General features: G+C 43.2%; 1 protein-coding gene and 1 non-coding gene across 13 annotated transcripts in view; one reads left to right on the forward strand and one right to left on the reverse strand.

The window, feature by feature from the left end:
- Nucleotides 1-2,800: 2,800 nt before the first annotated feature.
- NEK11 (NIMA related kinase 11) overlaps nucleotides 2,801-22,723 on the reverse strand; it is a 281,512-nt gene continuing 261,589 nt past the window's right edge. For 11 of the 12 annotated variants that reach the window (XM_060395921.1, XM_042237186.1, XM_042237180.1 and 8 more), the window contains one exon: nucleotides 2,801-3,609. In XM_060395921.1, the coding sequence (XP_060251904.1) occupies nucleotides 3,318-3,609 (292 nt within the window). In that variant the 3' untranslated portion in view covers nucleotides 2,801-3,317. The remainder of the gene's footprint in view (nucleotides 3,610-22,723) is intronic. The other variant, XM_042237190.2, reaches the window with a different exon arrangement.
- On the forward strand, nucleotides 21,645-21,747 carry LOC114111214 (U6 spliceosomal RNA). Its single transcript, XR_003587295.2, has one exon. It is a non-coding gene; the product is annotated as a U6 spliceosomal RNA (small nuclear RNA).

A 22,723-nucleotide genomic window follows, 5' to 3' on the forward strand; every position in this document is an offset into this window, starting at 1 on the left:
TTGGTGGCCTGGCCCCCTTCCCTTCTGACACAGTAGTTAAGGCACATGAGTTGCCCCACCATCTTGAAAGAGGAGTGGACTATCTTCCCTCCTTGAGCTGCTGTCTAATTTGCCTGCCTCCTTTATCCTGAGCCTATATAATGGACGGAGAGCTTTCACTTTGGCCCCAGGCCCAAATACATTAAATAATTAATTCCCATCACTCTCCTTTGTGCGCCTTATTTCTACATCACCCAGAATAGCTGGTGGCATTTCCCCTGCACAAAAAGAAAGCAGAGAGGTCAGTTGGCATTTCTGAAATGTATATGTATTTTACAAAGCCACGCACTAGCAGAGCTTCTTTATTCCCTCACTCCTGTGACTGATTCATAACAAGCAGCTTCCTAGCTCTCCAATTGCTCAGCCAATTTCCACTTACCATCTTGCAATCTGGTCAGTGATTAATGCCCACACGGAGTATGGCTGAAGGACAAAGCATTTTCCCAATGGTAAAATCCAAAAGGAATTTTCTAGTTATTTTAAGTCTGTGCTGCTGCTCCCAATAAACCCGCTGGAAAGTAAACAAAGTGAGCTTCTTTTATAAGACATGGAGCTCTGATCCAAGATGGTGTTTCTTCCTAGCTTTCCTTTTTGTGATGGCTGATACAGTGCACAGCATAAATCCTGGGGGATAACATGTTTTCCTTCTGCACCTGTCTTCCTAGACATTGTAGGGGACAAGAATAGGCCACCTCCAAATATGCCACGTTGGCATAAGGATTATTTTGAGCTGAAAGTAATTAAGAAACAGCAGATGCAGGAAGAGCTCTGTTAAAAGCATCATTTCCCATGAGAAAGGCACCCTCCCTGGACTAGGGAAAGGATAACATTTTTATCACTGGAGATGGGGCACCGATGCCGAGACATATCTGTGCAGACTCCTAACTCACCCCTTATCTGCCACCAGTTCCATGTGTCTCTTTGTCACAGCCCCACAATTTACCCCCCTTGGAGATAAAATCTCTTTTCCCTCTGTTTGTCACATCTCCACATATTGATCCCTGCTCTTTCGTCAAAATAGTGTTTAAGTTGTCAGGCCTGTTTCTTTGGCAGTTTCACTTCTTTCTAAAAAGCACCCCCCCCCCCACACACACACATATGTCATGTAAAAACATTAAATCAAGTAAAATGTGTATCCTTTTTCTTCTGCTGTCTGTGGTCACTTTACTTTGAAGACTCCAGCTACAGAACTTAAGAGGGTAAGTTCAGTTCAGTCGCTCAGTCATGTCCAACTCTTTATGACCCCATGGACCGCAGCACACCAGGCCTCCCTGTCCATCACCAACTCCTGGAGTTTACCCAAACTCATGTCCATTGAGTCCGTGATGCCATCCAACCATCTCATCCTCTGTCGTCCCCTTATCCCCCAGCCCTCAATCTTTCCTAGCATCAGGGTCTTTTAAAATGAGTCAGCTCTTCGCATCAGGTGGCCAAAGTATTGGAGTTTCAGTTTCAACATCAGTCCTTCCAATGAACACTCAGGGCTGATCTCCCTTAGGATGGACTGGTTGGATCTCCTTGCAGTTCAAGGGACTCTCAAGAGTCTTCTCCAACACCACAGTTCAAAAGCATCAGTTCTTCAGTGCTCAGCTTTCTTTTTGGTCCTACTCTCACATCCATACATGACTACTGGAAAAACCATAGCCTTAACTAGACAGACCTTTGTTGGCAAAGTAATGTCTCTTCTTTTTAATATGCTGTCTAGGTTGGTCATTGGAGAAGGAAATGGCAACCCACTCCAGTGTTCTTGCCTGGAGAATCCCAGGGATTGGGGAGCCTGGTGGGCTGCCGTCTATGGGGTCACACAGAGTCGGACACGACTGAAGTGACTTAGCATCAGCAGCAGCAGGTTGGTCATAACTCTCCTTCCAAGGAGTAAGTATCTTTTAATTTCATGGCTACAGTCACCACCTGCAGTGATTTTAGAGCCCCCAAAATAAAGTCAGCCACTCTTTCCCCATCATACTGTTCATGGGGTTCTCAAGGCAAGAATACTGAAGTGTTTTGCCATCCCCTTCTCCAGTGGACCACATTTTATCAGAACTCTCCACCATGACCCATCTGTCTTGGGCGGCCCTACATGGCATGGCTTAGTTTCATTGAGTTAGACAAGGCTGTGGTCCATGTGATCAGATTGGCTAGATTTCTGTGATTGCGGTTTCAGTCTGTCTGCCCTCTGATGCCCTCTGATGCCCTCTCTCAGCGCCTACTGTCTTACTGGGGTTTCTCTTCCCTTGGACGTGGGGTATGTCTTCACAGCTACTCCAGCAAAGTGCAGCCATTGCTCTTGACCTTGGACGTGGGGTATCTCCTGTCAGCCGCTCCAGCTGGTAAAAGGGTAAAGGCAGTCTTTTCCCCCTCCAGTATGTTCTTAAATGCAGGGTGATATTCCCTGGACATGTTTTACTTGTGAAATAGTTGAAAATCTACCAATTTCCTCTTCTGACCCCAAAACTCACCCAAGTGTCAGGGAGGAGGAAATTTCCCCTCTGCCCCTCTTAAGTTCTTGTGACTGGACTAAAAATAAAATTGACACCAGACAGAGTAACAGGGACTTGAACCTGGCCAAAATCCAGTTTAGGACTCCAACCCACGTGACCAGGACTCTCTCACTCTCTCTGGTGAAAAGATTTGATGAAGCAAGATTCTTATAGTAATGAGCACAGCACTGGACAATAATAGGCAACAAGCAAAGTCTTAGCTCCTCTAAGTAGTAATTATCCTTAGATGGATGTGCTACATTCAACAAGATACTTCTGGATAAGACAAGAGAAAAATAGGTGATTCATTTTATAGCCACAAATAAAAGTCTTTAATACTCCTTGGATGAGTTTGGGGAATACATCACAGAAAGGATTTGCTCTATCCTTACACATATGCACTTCTTGCTTGTTAGGCATTCAAGGGTAAAGTGGGCCAAAAGCAGGTAACCTGAGACATTTGGTCCCTGAGAAGCAGCTCAGCATGTCAGAGGCTGGGGACCAACCCCCCTCAGGAGCAGGCTGCCCACAGTCCCCGGAGACTCAGAGCAGTCGGCACTGAGTGGAAATGTGAAGAGCACATGCCTTCTCCCAGACCAAGGCCAGGGTGAGCCAACCCTGCTGGGACCCAAAGGCACCAGAGCAGGACTACGCTTCAGGAAGACAAGCTGATCCATGTGCCTGTCTCCCAGTATAGACCTGGCAACACTGAGGCCCAAGTGTACTACTCTCTGAGGGAGATTGACAAGGGATTGAAGGTCAAGACCGCTGCTCTGCACCCATGTCCCAGAACAGAGGTCAGCGACAGTGCTGATGGATTTTCACAGGCGCCTTGTCCACTGGGACCCGCTTGCTGCTGACAGTTGCTTCATGATGCTTCTGGGGAAGACCGACCCCTTCTGCCCTGGTGATCAGCAACTGCTCCTCAAAGTAGAGTAGTTGGTCAACCTCAAAACAGTCGCTGGCTCGAGGCACCACTGTTTCCAGAGCCGCCCAGACCTCTGCCTCGCTGGCTCCCCGCTGCCTTGCTCTCTTGAGGTAACTGTAGACCTCCTCAAACACCTCTGCTCCCAGCTTCTGCACAGCCGATCTGCCAGGCAAGTCAGGAAAGAGCAAGAAAAGTTAACACTGAGAAACCGTACAGTCAGCCCTGTGTGTCCACAGGTGGTTGAAGCTAGGGGTGCGGAACCTGTGGATACCAAGAGTGACAGCACTGCCATTTTACACAAGGGACTTGAGCACCCATGGATTTTGGTATTTGCAGAGGGCAGGCACATTTTCTGGAACCAATCCTCTGTGGATACCATGTTTGTGTTTTTTTGGATATCATGCTTTTTAAAATCATTAATTAGTGACTTTCCTGGTGGTTCTGGTGGCTGAGATTCTGTGCTCATAAGGCAGGAGACCCAGGTTTGATCCCTCCACAGGGAACTAGATCCCACACACTATGCTCTCAGTGAAGGAGGACTGGTTGATCCATGGTGAGACAACTAGATCCCATATGATGCAACTAAGACCTGGAACAGACAACTAAATAAATAAGTATACAAAAAATTTTTAATGAAAAATGTTGTGCGATGAATTAGGTTGATGATTATACAGTCGTCCCTTTGGCAGGGCATTCATTCAGGACCCCTTGCAAATACCCAAACCATGGATGCTCAAGTCCCTTTTATAAAATGACATAGTATTTGCATATAACCTATGTACATATCATGGAGAAGGCAATGACAATGCACTCCAGTACTCTTGCCTGGACAATCTCATGGGCGGAGGAGCCTGGTAGGCTGCAGTCCATGGGGTTGCCAAGAGTCGGACACGACTGAGTGACTTCACTTTCACTTTTCAGTTTCATGCATTGGAGAAGGAAATGGCAACCCAATCCAGTGTTCTTGCCTGGAGAATCCTAGGGACGGGGTAGCCCGGTGGGCTGTCGTCTATGGGGTCGCACAGTCGGACACGACTGAAGCGATTTAGCAGCAGCAGCAGCAGCATGCACATATCATCTCCAGATGACTTACAATACATAATACAATGTAAATGTTATGTAAATACTTGTAAATACAATGTAAATGATATGTAAATTGTTGCTGGCTTGCAGCAAATTCAAGTTTTGCTTTTTAGAACTTTCTAGAATTTCTTTTTCAAATATTTTTGATCCCCAGTTGGTTGAAGACACAGATGCAGAGCCCAAGGATACTAAGGGCAAGTATAAATATTTTTATAACTTTAAGTGTGAAGAAATGTTTCTTTACTCTTCATTTTAATGAATTTGGTGAAAAGAAAAATCAGTTCCTTTTCCCCAGAATCTTAAATGCATTACTGCTAGACAATAATGATAGTAATGCTAACAATAACTGAAGGCATTAATCACAAATGCTTTCATTTATTTTTTTAAGCTTTTATTGTACAGTATTGTACAACCTTGTAATCCCTAGAACACATAGAACTGGGTTAGGTATTATGACAGATAAAAAGAAGTAACTGATCCTGATCTAGTTTACAGGCTTGTAATTATAATGCAAGATATATGCACCTTAAATTTTAAGTTACATTTTTATATTAAGTCAGAGCTTACAAAATGTTTTTACATTTATTCTCTCAGATGACCCTTGTAAACTAAGCAACACATTGAATGTTCATCTCCATTTTACAGATGACAATAAGTATGTTGGCTTTCACAAACTTACACAGCTAATGGTTGACGGCACTTGAACTCAAACACAGGTCTTAGAACTTCAAGTGCTGGAGAGAGTGGCAGCCCTAGGGCCCCACATCCTCCAGCTTGTGTAGGTTTCCCACCTAAGAGATTATCAGGACCGAACCCAAGATACTTCACATCTGTAGTCACCTCAGCCACTCCCAGAAATTCATACTTTCCTTGCTGACATGTACCAAACCACAGTCAGATCCTATCACTTCACTGTCTCAGACTCCTGTAACATTAGGGTCTGGCCCCTTCCCTACTCTCATTTATCAGGCTGTGCATAATCTGTCGCCTGCCTTTCTCCACCAACCTGCTCTGTCTTGTCCACAGTCTGCTTTAGCCATTAGGTTCCAGGCACACCTACCTCCTTTCTGTTCCTCAAAAACAACCCAAGCTTATTCCCACCTCTGGGTCTGTACCCTCTTCCCTAAAATGCTTCTCCCTTTGATCTTTACATCGCTGCCTCCTTCTTGCCATTCACATCTCAGCTTAAATATCACCTTCTTGGAGAAACCATCCTTCACCACCGAGTCTAAGAGATCCATCCAGTTGTTCTACAGGATCACACCACCTGAACTATTTGCACAGCACATATTGCTTTTGGTATTTTTCTTCCATCTTTTTGCGTGTATCTGTTTGCTGTTGGCCTCTCCCTACTTCCCTAATTAGCATACAAATTCCATAAAGGAGGGACTCAGCACCTAGAGCAGGACCAGGCAATCAGTATGTGCTCAGGAAAGACTTGGGGAATGAAAGAATGACCTAGATGGCTACTAAGTGCCATCAAATAGTGTCTCATGAAAGTTCCTGGTTGGGAAAATCAGGGATACCTTGTGGAAGAGGCGGAGGCACCATCTCAGTTGAGCTGTAAGAGCTGGAGGATGTGTGTGGGAGCAGCGGGAGACCAGTGAGGTGCCTGGTGGGTGTTGAGGATGCGCAAAGAAGTAGGCAAGAGCCACATGAACACAACATTAAAGAAACCTTAGAATGTGATTATTAATATTAACCACTGATGATAAGGAAGCCCCAAATGTCCCCTGAAACCATACTAACAGTTCTTGCACTTTCTCTGTGTGCCAGGCTCCATTCTGAGCATCATCTCAGATCATCCCTTTAAATCTTCATAACAGTATAGGTAGACATTATTGTTATTCCCATTTTACAGATGAAGAAACTGAGATACTGAATGTATATATATAGGGAGAGGGCATCATGTAACCTGCCCACCAGCACCTAACTTTTAAGTGGTGGAGCTGGAATGTGAGTCCCAGCAGTTTCACTCCAGTACTCATTCTTTTCATCATTAGGATACGGACTTCGGATTCAGAGAGATCAGAGTTGGATCCTGGCTCTCCCTTTCACAGGCTGCATGACCTCATGCCAGTTCCTTAACCTCTCCGAGCCTTGGGCTTTTCATATTTAAGTGGTATTTACACACACACAGGTGGCACAGTGGTGAAGAGTCTGCCTGCCAATTTAGGAAACAGGTGATGGCAGGTTTGATCCCTGGGTTGGGAAGATCCCCTGGAGTAGGAAATGGCAACCCACTCCGCTATTCTTGCCTGGAAAAATTCCATGGACAGAGGAGTCTGGCAGGCTACAGTCCATGGGGTCACAAAGAGTTGGACACGACTGAATGACTGAGCGCACACACACACACACACACACACACATTTAAGCAGAGCACCTGTTGCCTACCAGGAACCTGATAGCCATTGTTTTACTCTCATGTACATTATTGTTGCTTCCCCAGTGGAGAATCACACAGTAATCCCACTTCAGTTCAACTGGGAGCTTCAAGTAATTTTGTTGTTCTGCCGCCAGTTGAGACACTATTTTACATACTTTTATCTTTTCTAGCTGAATTTGGAGGGGAAAATGACATAAAAAGACTGGTGGCACAGTGGGATTTAAGAAAAAGTAATTTTGTAGAGAGAAAACTGAGTTTAACAGAAAGCATTAAGAAACACAGATTATTCTTTAGACACAGTTTAAGGAAACCTTGAAAAATGATTTTAAAGAACATAAGAAATTCCTGCACATTAAATATGTATGAGGCACCACAGGAATAGAAGAGGGCCATGAGCTCTCCCTTTAATACCACTGACTTAATGGTCGTTGGTGCTAACAAGTACCAGGAACCTTTATGAAAGGTGGATTTTGTACCACTTCTCTCCATGTCTAGTATTTCCAATGTCCATCCTGAATCTGGTGGGCAGAGACAGATGGCCACTTTACATGCTTGGACAACACGTGACACCCCTACAGGGGTTGTGTGACTTTCAGGCCCTTTCTGAAAATGGTGGTGCAATAGGTTCTTGTTGGGTACCCGGTCACAGCTAACCATTCCTGGAAGGGCTATTTTATTTGTGATCTAAACATCCTCCAGCAAATGTTGATGAATAAACTCACTGTCTAAAAAGGAAAATCCATCTAGGTATAATTTATGAAACACAGCTAAAATATAGGGCATTGAAAGGTTGACAGTAAGCAAATCTAAAAATAAAAGATATGCCAGGCAAATAAAAACCAGAAGAAATATGCGTTAGTATATATGTTTTATGAAACAAAATAGATTTTAAGGGGAAAAAAAAGCCTTAATAGAATAAAGAATGCCACTAGATAATGAAAACAGTTCAATCCACCAGGAAGAAATGAAAATTCTAAATCTGCATGCCTCTAATAAAGTAGAATTAAAATACATCAAGTGCAGGACTTCCCAGATGCTCCAGTGGTGAAGAATCTGCCTTGCAAAGTAGGGGACTCGGTTTGATCCCTGGTTGAGGAATTAAGATCCCATGTGTCTAGAGAGTCTACTTGCTGTAAAACAAACCAAAGCCAAAAAAAGAAAAAAGTTTCATCAAGCAGTACAGGGAGAAATTGTCAGATACATTCTCATAATGTAGGATTTCAATTATTGATAAAGGAAAGCATTAGAAAAAATTAATAACAGAAAATCTGAATATACTCATTAAGCTAGATTTAATAGATATATATAGGACCCTCTCCCATCTGATGATTTTAGCACCCACATTCTCCCCAGACTCTCATGTAACATTTACAAAAAACTGACCATATACTAGACAACAATTCAAGTTACTACACTTTTCAAACACTGATTTTTATACGAGATCTTGTTATCTGACCACAGTACGATTGTTAGAAACTTGTAACAAAAATATGTGGTAAACATTTCTGTGTTTGTAAATTTATTTATTCCAAATGAATTACGGGTCAATAACAAAATCAGGCATGCCGTAAACAAATGCCAAAAGAAAACTGACAGGTGCTTTAAGATTTACATGTTGTAAGATTGCAGCATAAATCTTCTCTGACACTCAGAAAACAGGCTGTAATATTCCTGCAATGATGTGGTCTAATATTTTAGGAATCACAAAACAGAATATTCTATTTCAGGGGTCTTTCCTGCTATTATCTAAGATTTGAAAAGGGAAGGGAGTGTTTCCTGTGTTGTTTAAGGGGGAAAGGGGGTTAGTTTTATCAAACAGAGGAACTATCCCTTTAGTTAGGCGGATAACTCAAGTAAAAAGAACTTACATTCTCAAATGGAAAAAAGTGTATTTTAATTCTTTTTCATCTATTTTGTCCCATGCTTCATATCCTTAATCAATTTTATCCTCTTGTTCAAAGTATTTTAAGTGTTTAAGGGACCCTAAATATCATAGTCCAGATGCTTCGCTTGCAGGCGGGTGCTCTTTGGGTGGATCACCATCCTGCTGAGACAGTGGCAGACTCGGGGAGCTGAAGGAAACCTCCCATGGTTCTAAAGAAGCTCCAGCTGCCTGGAGAAACCACCCAGTATGTATTTGGCTGATTTTCCAGCCGAAAGAGTGTCTTGTGGGGGAGCACTATGCTTACTCTCTCTCCTGTTTCCTCCAAGTCCTGTTTCTCATCCTCCAAACTTCTTCACTAGCCTCTTCTCATGTTTAATTGTTATTTGTAAACAATATATTTATCACTTCTATTTACTTTCCCATCAACTACTGATTGCTCTGTGTGCCCTCTCTTTCTCCCAGGGCTGTAAAGAAGAGGGCTATGTCAATGTAGTTCTTTAGTGTTAGTCCCTCAGTCATGCCTGACTCTTTGCAACCCCATGGACTGTAGCCCGCCAGGCTCCATTGTCTATGGGATTCTCCAGGCAAGAATAGTAGAGTGGGTTGCCATTCCTTCTCCAGGGGAACCTTCCCATTGCAGGGATCGAACCCTGGTCTCCAGCACTGAATGCAGATTCTTTATCAACCACCTGAGCCATCAGAAAATCAGTTCAAGGATGGCACACAAAAATGTGCTCACATTCTAAATATTATTTTAGTTGGAAGCAATCCCAAACTTACAGAAGAGTTACAGGTATAGTTCAAAGAACCCTTTTTTGGACTCTAGCCTTTTTGCTGACCTGATGTTTCTTTCTCCTGTATTTTGTGTGTATTCTTTACAAATAAAGACTGTGTGTATATTCCTTACAAATAAAGACACTCTCTTACATAACCACAGACCAACGATAAAAATCACAAAATTACCACTGATACATTACTGTCATCTAATTCTCCAGTCCATTTAAGCTTCCCCAGTTGTCCAAGTTCATTTCATTTAGTTGCTCAGTCGTGTCTGACTCTTTGCGACCCCAGGGACTGCAGCACGCCAGGCTTCCCTGTCCAGCACCAACTCCCAGAGCTTGCTCAAACTCATGTCCATCAAGTTGGTGATGCCTCATCCTCTGTGGTCCACTTCTCCTCCTGCCTTCAATCTTTCCCAGCAACAGGGTCTTTTCCAATGAGTCAGTTCCTCACATCAGGTGGCCAAAGTACTGAAGTTTCAGCTTCAGCATCAGTCCTTCCAATGAATATTCAGGACTTATTCCTTTAGGATGGACAGTCCAAGGGACACTCAACAGTCTTTTCCAACACCACAGTTCAAAAGCATCAATTCTTCAGCTCTCAGCTTTCTTTACGATCCAGCTCTCACATCCATACAGAAAAACCATAGCCTTGACTAGACGGACCTTTGTCGGCAAAGTAATGTCTCTGCTTTTTAATATGTTGTCTAGAAAAGCTGATCACAGCTTTTCTTCCAAGGAGTTAGTGTCTTTTAATTTCATGGCTGCAGTCACCATCTGCAGTGATTTTGCAGCCCAAGAAAATAAAGTCTCTCACTGTTTCCATTTTTTCCCCATCTATTTGCCATGAAGTGTTGGGACCAGATACCATGATCTTCGCTTTCTGAATGTTGAGTTTTAAGGCAACTTTTTCACTCTCCTCTTTCACTTTCATCAAGAGGCTCTTCAGTTCCTCTTCACTTTCTGCCTTAAGGGTGCTGTCATCTGCATATCTGAGATTATTGATATTTCTCCCGGCAATTTTGATTCCAGCTTGTGCTTCATACAGCCTGGCATTTCACAAGATGTACTCTGCATATAAGTTAAATAAGCAGGGTGACAACATACGGCCTTGACATACTCCCCAATTTGGAACTAGTCCGTTGTTCCTTGTCCAGGACTAACTATTGCCTCTTGACCTGCATATAGATTTCTCAGGAGGCAGGTCAGGTTGTCTGGTATTCTCATCTCTTTCAGAATTTTCTAGTTTGTTGTGATCTACACAGTCAAAGGCTTTGGCATAGTCAATAAAGCAGAAATAGATGTTTTTCTGGAACTCTCTTGCTTTTTCGATGATCCATTGGATGTTAGCAATTTGATCTCTGGTTTCTCTGCCTTTTCTAAAACCAGCTTGCACATCTGGAAGTTCTCAGTTCACGTACTGTTGAAGCCTGACTTGGAGAATTTTGAGGATTACTTTGCTAGCGTATGAGATGAGTGCAATTGTGTGGTAGTTTGAACATCCTTGGCATTGCCTTTTTGGGGGATTGGAATGAAAACTGACCTTTTCCAGTCCTGTGGCCACTGCTGAGTTTTCCAAATTTGCTGGCATATTGAGTGCAACACTTTCACAGCATTATCTTTTAGGATTTGAAATAGCTCAGCTGGAATTCCATCACCTCCACTAACTTTGTTTGAAGTGATGCTTCCTAAGGTCCTCTTGACTTTGCATTCCAAGATGTCTGGCACTAGGTGAGTGATCACACCATCATGGTTATCTTGGTCATAAAGATCTTTTTTGTACAGTTCTGTGTATTCTTGCCACCTCTTCTTAATATCTTCTGCTTCGGTTAGGTCCATATCATTTCTGTCATTTATTGTGCCCATCTTTGCATGAGATGTTCCCTTGGTATCTCTAATTTTCTTGAGGAGCTCTCCAGTCTTTCCCATTCTATTGTTTTCCTCTATTTCTTTGCATTGATCTCTGAGGAAGGCTTTCTAATCTCTCCTTGCTATTCTTTGGGACTCTGCATTTAGTTGGGTATCTTCCTTTTCTCCTTAGCCTTTAGCTTCTCTTCTTTTCTCAGCTATTTGTAAGGCCTCCTCAGACAACCATTTTGCATTTTTGCATTTCTTTTTCTTGGCTATAATCTTGATCACTACCTCCTGTACAATCACGAACCTCTGTCCATAGTTCTTCAGGCACTCTGTCTATCAGATCTTAAGCCTTGAATGTGTTTGTCACTTCTACTGTATAATCATAAGGGATTTGATATTGGTCATACCTGAATGGCCTAGTGGTTTTCCCTACTTTCTTCAATTTAAGTCTGAATTTGGCATAAAGAGTAGTTTTGAGTATTTCCTATTTTATTTTCATCCCTATTTCAAGTGGATTGGCTTTATCATCTTTGGATAAAAAAGACCTCATATTTCTTTGAGTGAAAAGGAAGGAACCTTGTTCTTTAAAAAAGAATTCTATGTGTTAGTGGCTGAGTCTGTTTCATACATTCACACTGGGCATCTAGAGAGTACTGAGAGCCAGCCTGCTCCACCAGGAGGCCTGGTGAAGGATGGAGGGAGTGAGCAGCAGAGGCTGCTCTGCAGCTGTCACTATCTGCCATGGGAGTGAAATAAGGCAGAGAGCAGCATCCAGGGGATTTTTGCCTCTGTTCTGAACAGTACTTTTAGCTTAACAGCAGAAAATATTTGACACCATCCTCTGCCTAGAAAGACCACAGGCAATTTCTCTTCAGGGAGAAGGAATGAGTTCCCACCGGTTCTGCTGTATCATCAGGTTTCCTTAGCCCTGTCCTGTCTCTCAGGTCTAACAAGAAAGTCTCCCTCTTGCCTAGCACTGATTTGGTTTGTAAACTATTTCTCTCCCAGTAGAAATCCCCCAATAATGGCTACATTCACATTTCCTGTTTCCAGATTAATTAGCCTCTTAAGGAATGTGAAACTGAAAGTAAAGGACTTTTGTCTCTTTTCTGGTCTACTCCTTTACCTGGCTTGGGGCCCTCTAAGGGCCTTTGTTAGTCATCTTTGTATCCAGCATTTTCCAGCCACAAAACTGCCCCAGTGTTACTCATTCAGCACATTTTTAATAAGCACCTAGTGCTTGCCAGGTTCTAAGATGCAGCCATAAGCCCATGACCTCACAGAACTCATACTTAAGTGGGAAAATGACAAATATAAAATAAAGAAATAAGGTAATTTCAGATTTTTGCCTTTTGCTGCAAATGAAATAAACAGGTAAACAGAAGAGTGATATCGCGGCTGCCTAGAAGATGGCTTGAATCCCCTAGCAAGGAGGAGGCAGAAAAGGTGCTTCTAGGGGGCCTGTGGCCACCAGGCCCTGTGGGTTGAACTAGCTCCCACATCTTCCTGACGAACCTTCAGGTAGAGGAAGCAAGGCCCGCCTCTAACATTTGTGGAGATGTAGCAAGAAGACCAATGGAGGCCCACGTGTGTCAAAATATTTATAAGTTGTGAACCAAGCTCACGAAGTGTTAAATAAAATATGACCTACATTCTTACCCTGACAAATTAAATTCATAGAGACCTAGAAGGCCAGCTTCAGTATTCTCAGACTTCTGAGGTCTGCACTGGAACACGGCAGAGCTGGGTGAGCCAACCACAACCTCATCCCTAGATGCACACCCTGCCCCTGCCCCCTCCCTCCCCAGCTGGCTCCAGCTCCTGTTGTGACGGGTCCTGAACTTATGCCTGACACCTCAGCCCCTATGTCCAAGAGCCACTGATGCCTTCTGCAGATGGCCAGCCACCCTGTGGCCACCTGAGACAGGGCAGTGCAAACTGGTAGCACACACCACCCATGGGAGGAGGGCCTAAGGCAGAGGCCCACAGATTCTAGAAATGAACTTAGGTCATTTGGGCAGAAAATTGCAGGGTCCCAGGTGACCAGGGCACAGTCTAGGAGACCCAGGCTCTGAGGACGCCAGTCCCCTTGGCCCAGTGGGCTACTGGGAGGATGACCAGAGGGGCACCGTCAACAGGCAGGCCCAGGGCTGTCCTTTTTGCCTGAGGCCTAGGGATGGGACTAGGAGGGAGGCTGCCTCTGTCAATGTGATTAAGGAAAGCCTCTCTGGAAGGCAGTGGTAGGAATGGCATTCGAATGGAGACTTGGATGGCCAGGTTCACTGCGGAGCAGGGCATTCCCAACTGAGGGAAGAGGTAGCCAGACAGGTTAAGCTTTGCGTGGAAGGAAAGAAGACTGGGGTGATGGAAGCCTCAGAGCAGCAGAATGACAGGCAGTGAGGGCAGATGCTCAGGCAGGACAGAGAGCTTGGAGGATGAGGAAGGGGTCCTGCCTTGACCTGTATGCAGTGGGGCCTTTGAAGGGCTGACAAGATCTGAGCCTTGTTATAACCAGATCACTCTTGTCCTCTGTGAAGTAAGTGAATCACAAGGAGCCACTGTCAAGGGCAAATCAAGAGATTTGAGCACCACACAAGGCTTCAGTGCCCTTGATATAAAGATCCTTGTGACTAATTCTTCCCCAAATTTTAGTACCAAGAAAACTCTCCTACTAAGCTGGTTCTTGTTGACTCAGAGGGTGTCTCCTCTTGTCCAGGCCACCTGGAAGCTCAGAGCTGATGCTTATTTGCAGGGCAAACTGTTCAATTTATCATCTGGCATCCAGTCTCTCTTTCTTTCTCTTTCTCTCTCTCTTTTTTTTTTTTTTGCCATTCCATGCCTCATACAGAACTTCCCTGCCCACCTGGGGATGGAACCCATGACCCCTGGATTGGAAGCATGGAGTCTTAACTGCTGTACCACCAGGAAAGTCCTCTAATCTCAAATTTTATACATCACTTCTGATATATGTTTTTACAAACTTTTCTCAAAACACCAAAAAGTATATGTAAACAGCAATACTAGTTAGAAATGTAAGAAGTTGGGATGCAAGACACTGGTACCTGACTAGTAGTTCCTTTGGCAACATGTACACCAGAAGTTGTTTGTGTGTTTTGTTTTTGATTGCTTGGTATATTGTAATTGAGGGGCAGGTAGTAAGGAGCTTTTAAATCCCTGTTAACCTTTGATACTAAAAAATTGTAGCAACTTGTTGACATTCAGTTTCTAATCTTTACAAACAAATGAATGCCATGGCTTTTCACAACCCTCCGAACATTATTACAAGGATGTCATAAAACATTTTATGATGTACAAAAAAGTGTAAAATATAATACAGTGAACAAGCATATCCAACTCCCAGTTTATGGATTCAAGCATTAGCAAATGAAGCTGAAGCTCTGAATTCTCTCACTAATTACAATCCCTTCCCAATCCCCAGAGGTAACCACTATATCTGGTGTTTTATCATAAACAAGCATTTAAAAAAATACTTTTATTACATATGTAAGTATGTATCCCTCAAAAATAAGTAGGGCTGTTTTGTATGTTTTTACACTTCCAATAAGTGGTATCATACTTGGGTTTTTTCTTGCCTTTTTTTGCTAACATTGTTGATATTTGCCCCCTGTGCTGCCAGAGCGTGCTGATTTTCTGTTTGTGCCAGCCCATGACTATTCTGAATTTGTTATCCTGATGAAGTACATTTCAGGTTGTTTCTACTACCCCCACCCCATCACTACCACTTTCACTAACAAAGCTGCTGGGAACATTTGTGAAAATCCTTTTTGGATTGTTTTTACTTCAAACTACAATATATGTGTGTGTGTGTGTGTGTGTGTGTGTGTGTGTGTGTGTGTGTGTAAAACCAAGCCTTTCAGAGACAGTTCCTACATAATGTAATTATTTTCAGAATGACTTACCATCATTCATATCCTATCTTTTAGAATGGATCCAAGATGGATATTTTATAAGAAAATACAATCTAGACAGGGATACAATTACAGAACTTTTAAAAAGTCCTGCAAAGTAACAAGGAGTCATCTAATCAAATGCCTTCATTTCATAGGTGAGGAAAGTGACTCCAGGATGGGGGAGGGGCCTCCCCAGTGGTGAGCACTGAGCTTCAAGAATGGACTCTATACTGGCCTCTGCGAAGATGGACATACATGGGAGATAAACATAAAATAAACAAATCTCCAGTAGACAAGGCACCATGAGACGTGGACCACTTGGTGGAGTCCTTCCTGGCTGAATTACGACTGTGCTTCTCTTGGTCAATTCAAACCACTTTCTTAATTTTTCAAAAGTCAGTTTCATCCTAGCTTTGCTGGAGTCAAAGCAAAGAGCAGGAGATTAAACAGATTTTCTAATCAAACACAAGAATAATTGGATTTGCAAAGGAAAATGAAAAGAAATCACAAAGGAAAAGAAATTAGAACATAAATATGTTTGGGAGAATTCCTCAGAATAAGAGTAAGTTGTTATAGTTGGGAAACTACAGGTTTCCTTGGAGAAGAATGAATTTTAAAAGCTGCCTTTCATTTGATTAGATTCTGTAAGAACTCTCTCCTTGATTAAACTTTAGTTAGCCTTCTCTGTGTCCATCTTCTGCTTAAGGAGGCCTTGTCCTCGGCTGCAGCCTCTGTCCCACTGGGCCCAGTTTAGCAAGGATTCCCATGCCCTTCATACCTAAGCAATTCCCCTTGGCAATCTTCTGTCCACTGACTTCCTTCCTGCTCACTGGCTACACATCCCCAGCCGTCCCTGTTGTACTCAAGCAGAGGTCAGTCTCTCTCCCTTATCGCAGTAGTCTTGAGTAAAGTTCCTCACCTGTTTCTGTCTGGTGCAATTTTTCTGAGACAGATTCACGTCTCAGTGCCAGAAAGTTATTGGGTCCAGGGTAGAAACTGCCCATAGTGAGAAGGGCTGTGTCTTGGTTAACCTGAGACAGTCTCAGTGCCTGCCTGACATAGAAGCACAGTCACCAGTGGTGCCCGTTCCATTGTCAAAAGGGTTCTGGTTTGGATAATGAAGTATATGGTCGCCTACATGTGATGTGAAATTTACTGGCTAAATTGTCATTGAGGACCTTAATGACAAGGGGACCTACTGGACTTCAAAATGGTGCTATAGCAACTACAAAGGACAAAAGAGAGCAGACTCTTTAGATGAGAGCATCTCCTTTCAGTCCTGACTCCCCCTCCACCCCTCCCCCACTCCAAGACATACATAGTTACATTTGACTTGCATCATTTTATGTCCCAATTAAAATAGTTCTCCATGAATAAAACATGATTTTCATCACTTTGTAGCTCAACATGTTCACTCGTCACCTTTATTGTACCTCTCCCTTGATGACTACAGATTGGTTTATCACAGTATATTTACCATCAACGAGACATGCATTCCAGAGAGGAAAGGAGGGAGGAGATGAGCCCAGGAATGCCAATGTGCCACAGGCCCGAGGAAAAACAGCTGAGATCAGGGAATCACACCTCATTCTCTGCCGAGAACCAATAAAGGACTGAAATGAATTTGCAAACAATAACTGAAGCTGACACCTGCTCTTGACAGGTGGGGGCAGACCAATTTTGCCTTGTGCTTTCTCCTGCCGTGGAAAGGGACAGGTGGGAGGGATTCCCCTATAGCCTCCTGCCAGGAAACACTGGGTTTCTTGTCTTCTGCCCTAACCCCAAAGGAGGAGAGCCTTCGTTAAGGTGAGGTTTGTGAGTAATTTTGAGCAATGGCTTTATAGTTACTTTCACTTATCTGAAACTATCTGCAAGAGGCCCTTATCTTGCAGAGTGCTCCCAGGTCCGATGGGATGGCTGCAAACTCTGTCCGCAAGATCTCAGGCTCTGGCTTTAAGATACAGATGGGCTGGGGGGCGGAGGGAAAGGATTGAATTAGGATCATCTCCAAATTTCCTCCTACTGGGAAAGCAAAGATTTTATCCTCAGCTAGGTTTGATAGCCCCTGTTTTGTAGGCAGGAAGATTTGAAAGAAGAGAGAGCAAGGCCACTGAGGGAGACCGGTGCCTCTTGACTTCAGCACTCTGTGTGTGACCTGCAGGAGGAGATGGTCAATTTAGGAAGAGGAACCAAGGCTGTCAGAAGGGTACTTTACCCTGGAAGCAGGATCCCGCCTGCAGCATCACCCCTCACTGGAGCTGGTTGGAAATGCAGGCTTTCAGGGCCCACCCAGACCTACCAGATCAGAGTTTTCCTTTCAGAAGACTCCAAGTGATTCATGTGAGCTTTAGAGTCTGAGAACATGGGCTGGAGCTGTGGCTTACATTTTGAATAGGAGGACTCCATAAAGCATTTCAAACTATGATGAAGTTTTGAAGAAAATTCTGATGTTTTTATGGGATCAGGCCAGCTTTCCAAGCTCTGAGGCATCATTTCCCATACCACACCCTCTACAGAATTGCTGAAATTAAATTTCTTACAGTATGAGTTTAAATCTGATAAGAGTAATGCTTCCATTGATGGGAGTCTTCATCAGTTTCAGGCTGACTCTCTCTCATCTCTTCTCTCTCTCCTTTTCCCTAAATCTCGGATGTGCAGCTTTACATTAGTAATAATCTTGGATTCATAACACACTCTCAGCATCGTGTTTGTCTTAAGAGGAGGACACTAGCCTTGTTTGGGTTGGAGACTAGAAACTATAGTCTGTTTGGTAGTTTGCTGGGTTTGCTTGCCCATGTTTGCCTGACTCCTAATTCTGCATCGGCTAGAAGCCCCTCTGCTTAGATAAGCAGGAAACCTCTCTCCCTTCAATTTGGGAAATATTCTATTCCAGTTTTATCTTACTGATGATCTAAGAAGTAACAAGCAAGCATAAACCTATGTTAATAGTTTTCCCACCTTTTCTTTGTATCTGGGACAGATAGAGCAAAAATCATTTGGTGTGAAATGAAGTTTTGATTAGTTCTAAAATATATTAGATGTGTATAATCAGTAGTCTTGGGAAGAAACAGAAAGAATTAAATTGCAGGTTTTAGTTGAACTATGTGAAACTGCCAGTTTTACAGGTTAAAAAAGTCAAATATTGGCAATTTCATTTAGTCAAACTAGTTAGGATGTTTCAATTAAGATCTTCTTGACATAAGAAATAATATTCAGAGGTTTGACAGTGCTATTTGTGGAGGCTGAGTTGCCTCTTAAAAAAATTTTTTTAATTAATTAATTTATTTTTTTCTGTGCTGGGTTTCTTTGCTGCTTGGGTTTTTCTCTAGTTGCAGCAAGTGGGTCCTCCTCTCTAGTTGCAATGCTTGGGCTTCTCATTGTGGTGGCTTCTCTTGCTGCAGAGCATGGGTTCTAGAGTGAGTGGACTCAGTAGTTGCAGTTCCTGGGCTCTAGAGCACAGACTCAATTGTTGTGGCACATGGGTTTAGTTGCTCTGAGGCATGTAGGATCTCCTTGAATCAGGGATTGAACTCATGTCTCCTGCTTTGGCTCATGGATTTTTTACCACTGAGCCACCACAGAAGTCCTGAGTTGTTTCTTTTATTTGGGAATATTTTTTGGAAGTTGGGGCAAATGCTTTGAAGACTAGACCACCATCTTTCTATTCTAAGCAGGCAGGGGAACATGGGCTGTGGGAAGGTGAAGTTTGGTTACAGATTTAGGATGAATGTGTCCTTGAAGGAGGCTTATAACCTTCTGAATCTGTGAAATATATAAATGGTGACACAGAAATATAGATAGTTGACACACAAACTGGAGTAAGTTTCTCTTCTACTTTCTTTCTACCGTCAGGTATAGTTAACACTTGAACTCTGATAGGAGTAAGAAAAGAAAACATTCCCCCTTCCCTACGTCAGCATCACTCTTTAGTTAGAATGAAAGGAGAGGAGTGAAGTCAAAGCGAAGGGTAAGAATCTCTACCCTTTCTTGGTTAATTGTCACAGTCACACCTTCAGTTCAGTTCAGTCACTCAGTTGTGTCTGACTCTTTGCAATCCCATGAATCACAGCACGCCAGGCCTCCCTGTCCATCACCAACTCCTGGAGTTCACTCAGGCTCACGTCCATCAAGTCAGTGATGCCATCCAGCCATGTCTTCCCTTTTCCTCCTGCCCCCAACCCCTCCCAACGTCACAGTCTTTTCCAATGAGTCAACTCTTCACATGAGGTGGCCAAAGTACTGGAGTTTCAGTTTAGCATCATTTCTTCCAAAGAACGCCCAGGGCTGATCTCCTTTAGAATGGACTGGTTGGATCTCCTTGCAGTCCAAGGGACTTTCAGGAGTCTTCTCCAAAACCACAGTTCAAAAGCATCAATTCTTCGGTGCCTGCTGTATTCCATGGCATGGTGGGCATAATTCTATGACAGGCCAAACTGCATCATGTTCTAATTATGTATTCAAGTGTGCTGGTCCAAGGGTCACACTTTGACTTGAAGGTAAGGAGTGCATGCTAAGTTGCTTCCACTGTGTGACTCTTTGTGACCCTATGGACCATACCTGTCAGGCTCCTCTGTCTCTAGGCAAAACTGGAGAGGGGTGCCATTTTCTTCTCCAGGGGAATCTCCCCGGCCCATGTCTCTTGCCTCTCCTGCATTGGCAGGCAGGTTCTTTACCACTAGTGCCACCTGGGAAGCCCTGACTTGAAGGTAGAGACCATGCCTTAATTGTGATGATGTGCCCAGTGTCTTCAAGGCAGCTTGGCAGACAGTAGGTGTCAGTAACTACTATATGGCAAAATTTAACATTTGTAGAAAAAATGATGGCTTTTAGTAACTATTCACATTAACAAAAGTTGAAAATATTACATTAAAAATCTTTGTGGATTATGGAAGCTAATTTAGCAATAAATATCAAGGGCCATATCCTATGAGCCAATAATTATAACAAAATATTATAACCTATGAGCAAGTAATTATGTTTATCTTCAGAAAGGCTTTGAAATTCAAAAACAGCATTTGGTTAAAAAAAAAATGTTACGTACAAGTTGGAAAAACTAAAAACAACTTAAAAATCCAAGAGTAGGAAAATATTCTTTTGGAATATTTAACAACGTTGGAAAATGTTCAAGGAAGGAAGGGGAGAAAAATCATGACACATGTCCTGCTTTTGTTTTAAACTTAAAAAAACCCTTTAAACTTAGCATCACGTTACAAAGATGTCCCAAGTATTAAAAATTCTGCCAAAGCAGTGTTTGTAATGGCTATAGAGTTCCTTTGGATATAAATACAATAAGTTATTGTGTTTTATAAATGTACACAAGCTTCCCTGGGCTCAGCAGTAAAGAGTCCACCTGCAATGCAGGAGATGGAGGAGATGCAGGTTTGATCCCGGGGTCAAGAAGATTCCTTGGAGGAGGGCATGTCACCCCACTCCAGTATTCTTGCCTGGAGAATCCCATGCACAGAGGAGCCTGGCGGGCTACAGTCCATGGGGTTGCACAGAGTCGGACATGACTGAAGGGACTGAGCATGCGCACACACACTAAAATCACACCTAGATGGGGTAATATGCATATTGTCTGGCACCTTCTTTTTCTCAGCTAACAACATTATCTAGAGAGCTTGCCACAGAAGCAAATGCAAAACTTCCTCAATTCGTTTTTTGTGCTGGGATACTATTCCATTGCAGAGACATGCACTGCTTTTTTCAAAACAACTTGTATTGATGCTTTCAGCTATTTCTAGCCTTTTGCTATTAAATAGTCCTGTGACAGACACGTTTGACATATATTTCTGTGCATTTATGCAATTATATCTATGGGATAAATTCTGATACTGCTGGATCAAAGAAAATGTTCTTTTTAAGAACTCCAATAGACATTGGTAAATTGCGCTCCAAATTGGTACACCAATGAACGCTGTCTTGAACACTGCATAAGGGCACCTCTTCATTTAAAATAGAAATAATGGATGGGCTATATTTGCATGGGTGTATTTGAAACAGAGTTCATGAGCTCCAGCAATGCACAGTGCCATGAAAACTGGGTCTCCCTCCTTCCTCCCCTACTCCCTTCCCACTCTGCCTTCCCTCCTTCTTGCCTTTTTTTTCTTCCTTCTTTCCTTCTCCTTCTCTCCTTTCCCTCCATCTTTCTTCCTTTCTTCCCTCCCTCCTGCCCTTCCTTTCTTCCTTCCCACCATGTTACGGGAGGAGAGGCATGCAGGAAATTAGAGTGAAGGTCATGTTCCTGTTAGAGAATTAGAAGAAAACAGGGAACGGGCTTAGCTGGAGCAGGCTGCTCCCTCTTGTAGGACAGATGCTGAAACTGGACCCATACAGAGGAGGTCAGCGTGGCCCCTGTCTGAGGATGATATACAATTCCATGAAGTATTCCGTATGTTACAGTAACTGTGATGTGACGATGTGCTCACTAACCTTATTGTGGTGTGCTGGGCTAAGTCGCTTCAGTCGTGTCTGACTCTTTGTAACCAAATGGACGGTAGCCTGCCAGGCTCCTCTGTCCATAGGATTCTCCAAGCAAGGATTGCCATTTCCTGCTCCAGGGATCTTCCTGACCCAGGGATTGAACCCGTGTCTCTTACATCTCCTGCACTGCCCAGCGGGTTCTTCACCACTTGCACTATCTGGGAAGCTTAATCTTATTGCGGTAATTGTGTTAAATCATGATGCACAAACCATCACACTGTACATGTTAAAAGATGAACTGAGGCATATTAAAAAATTTAAGAGTTTATTGAGCAAAAATAGATTTGAATGGAGTGGTGTTAAATTACAAGCGGTGAAGGCCCTCCACTGACGGGAGCTCAGGGAGAGACCCTCTAGAGAAAAGGTGAAAGCAAAGTGAAGAAATGATTGATGATCGGCTTCAGCCTCAAGCCTGATGGGTGGTTTGTGCTCAGCTGTCGTTGAGTTTCAATTTCATAACCTTGAGGCGTATACAAATTTAGATTTTGGCTTGCTGATGTCGGCCGCAATAGCATGAGAGCCACACTGAACTCATGACCTACCAGTTTAATTAACCTAGTCTGCACCTTAACCTTAACAACACTGCGTGTCAAATGTATCTTGAGAAAGCAGGAATGAAACTTGGGAGCAGACTGTTGTGGGGAATGCAGTACATAGAAATAAATCTGCAGTATGGGCAAGCTGGGCGGGACAGTTTGGATGTGTCTCATTTTCCTGGGCACAGAAAGGATTCAGGGAGGATCCTTGTTAAGATGCAGATTCTGATTCTGCACGTCTAGGGTGAGACCTGAGGTTCTGCATTTCTAATGGCCTTGCAAGTGACACTTATGCGACTGGTCTCGGATCACACTTTGAGGAACAGCACTTAGTTGACAAAGCCTCTTGCCAGAAA

This window comes from Ovis aries, chromosome 1, assembly GCF_016772045.2.
Source record: "Ovis aries strain OAR_USU_Benz2616 breed Rambouillet chromosome 1, ARS-UI_Ramb_v3.0, whole genome shotgun sequence".
NCBI classification, from domain to species: domain Eukaryota; kingdom Metazoa; phylum Chordata; class Mammalia; order Artiodactyla; family Bovidae; genus Ovis; species Ovis aries.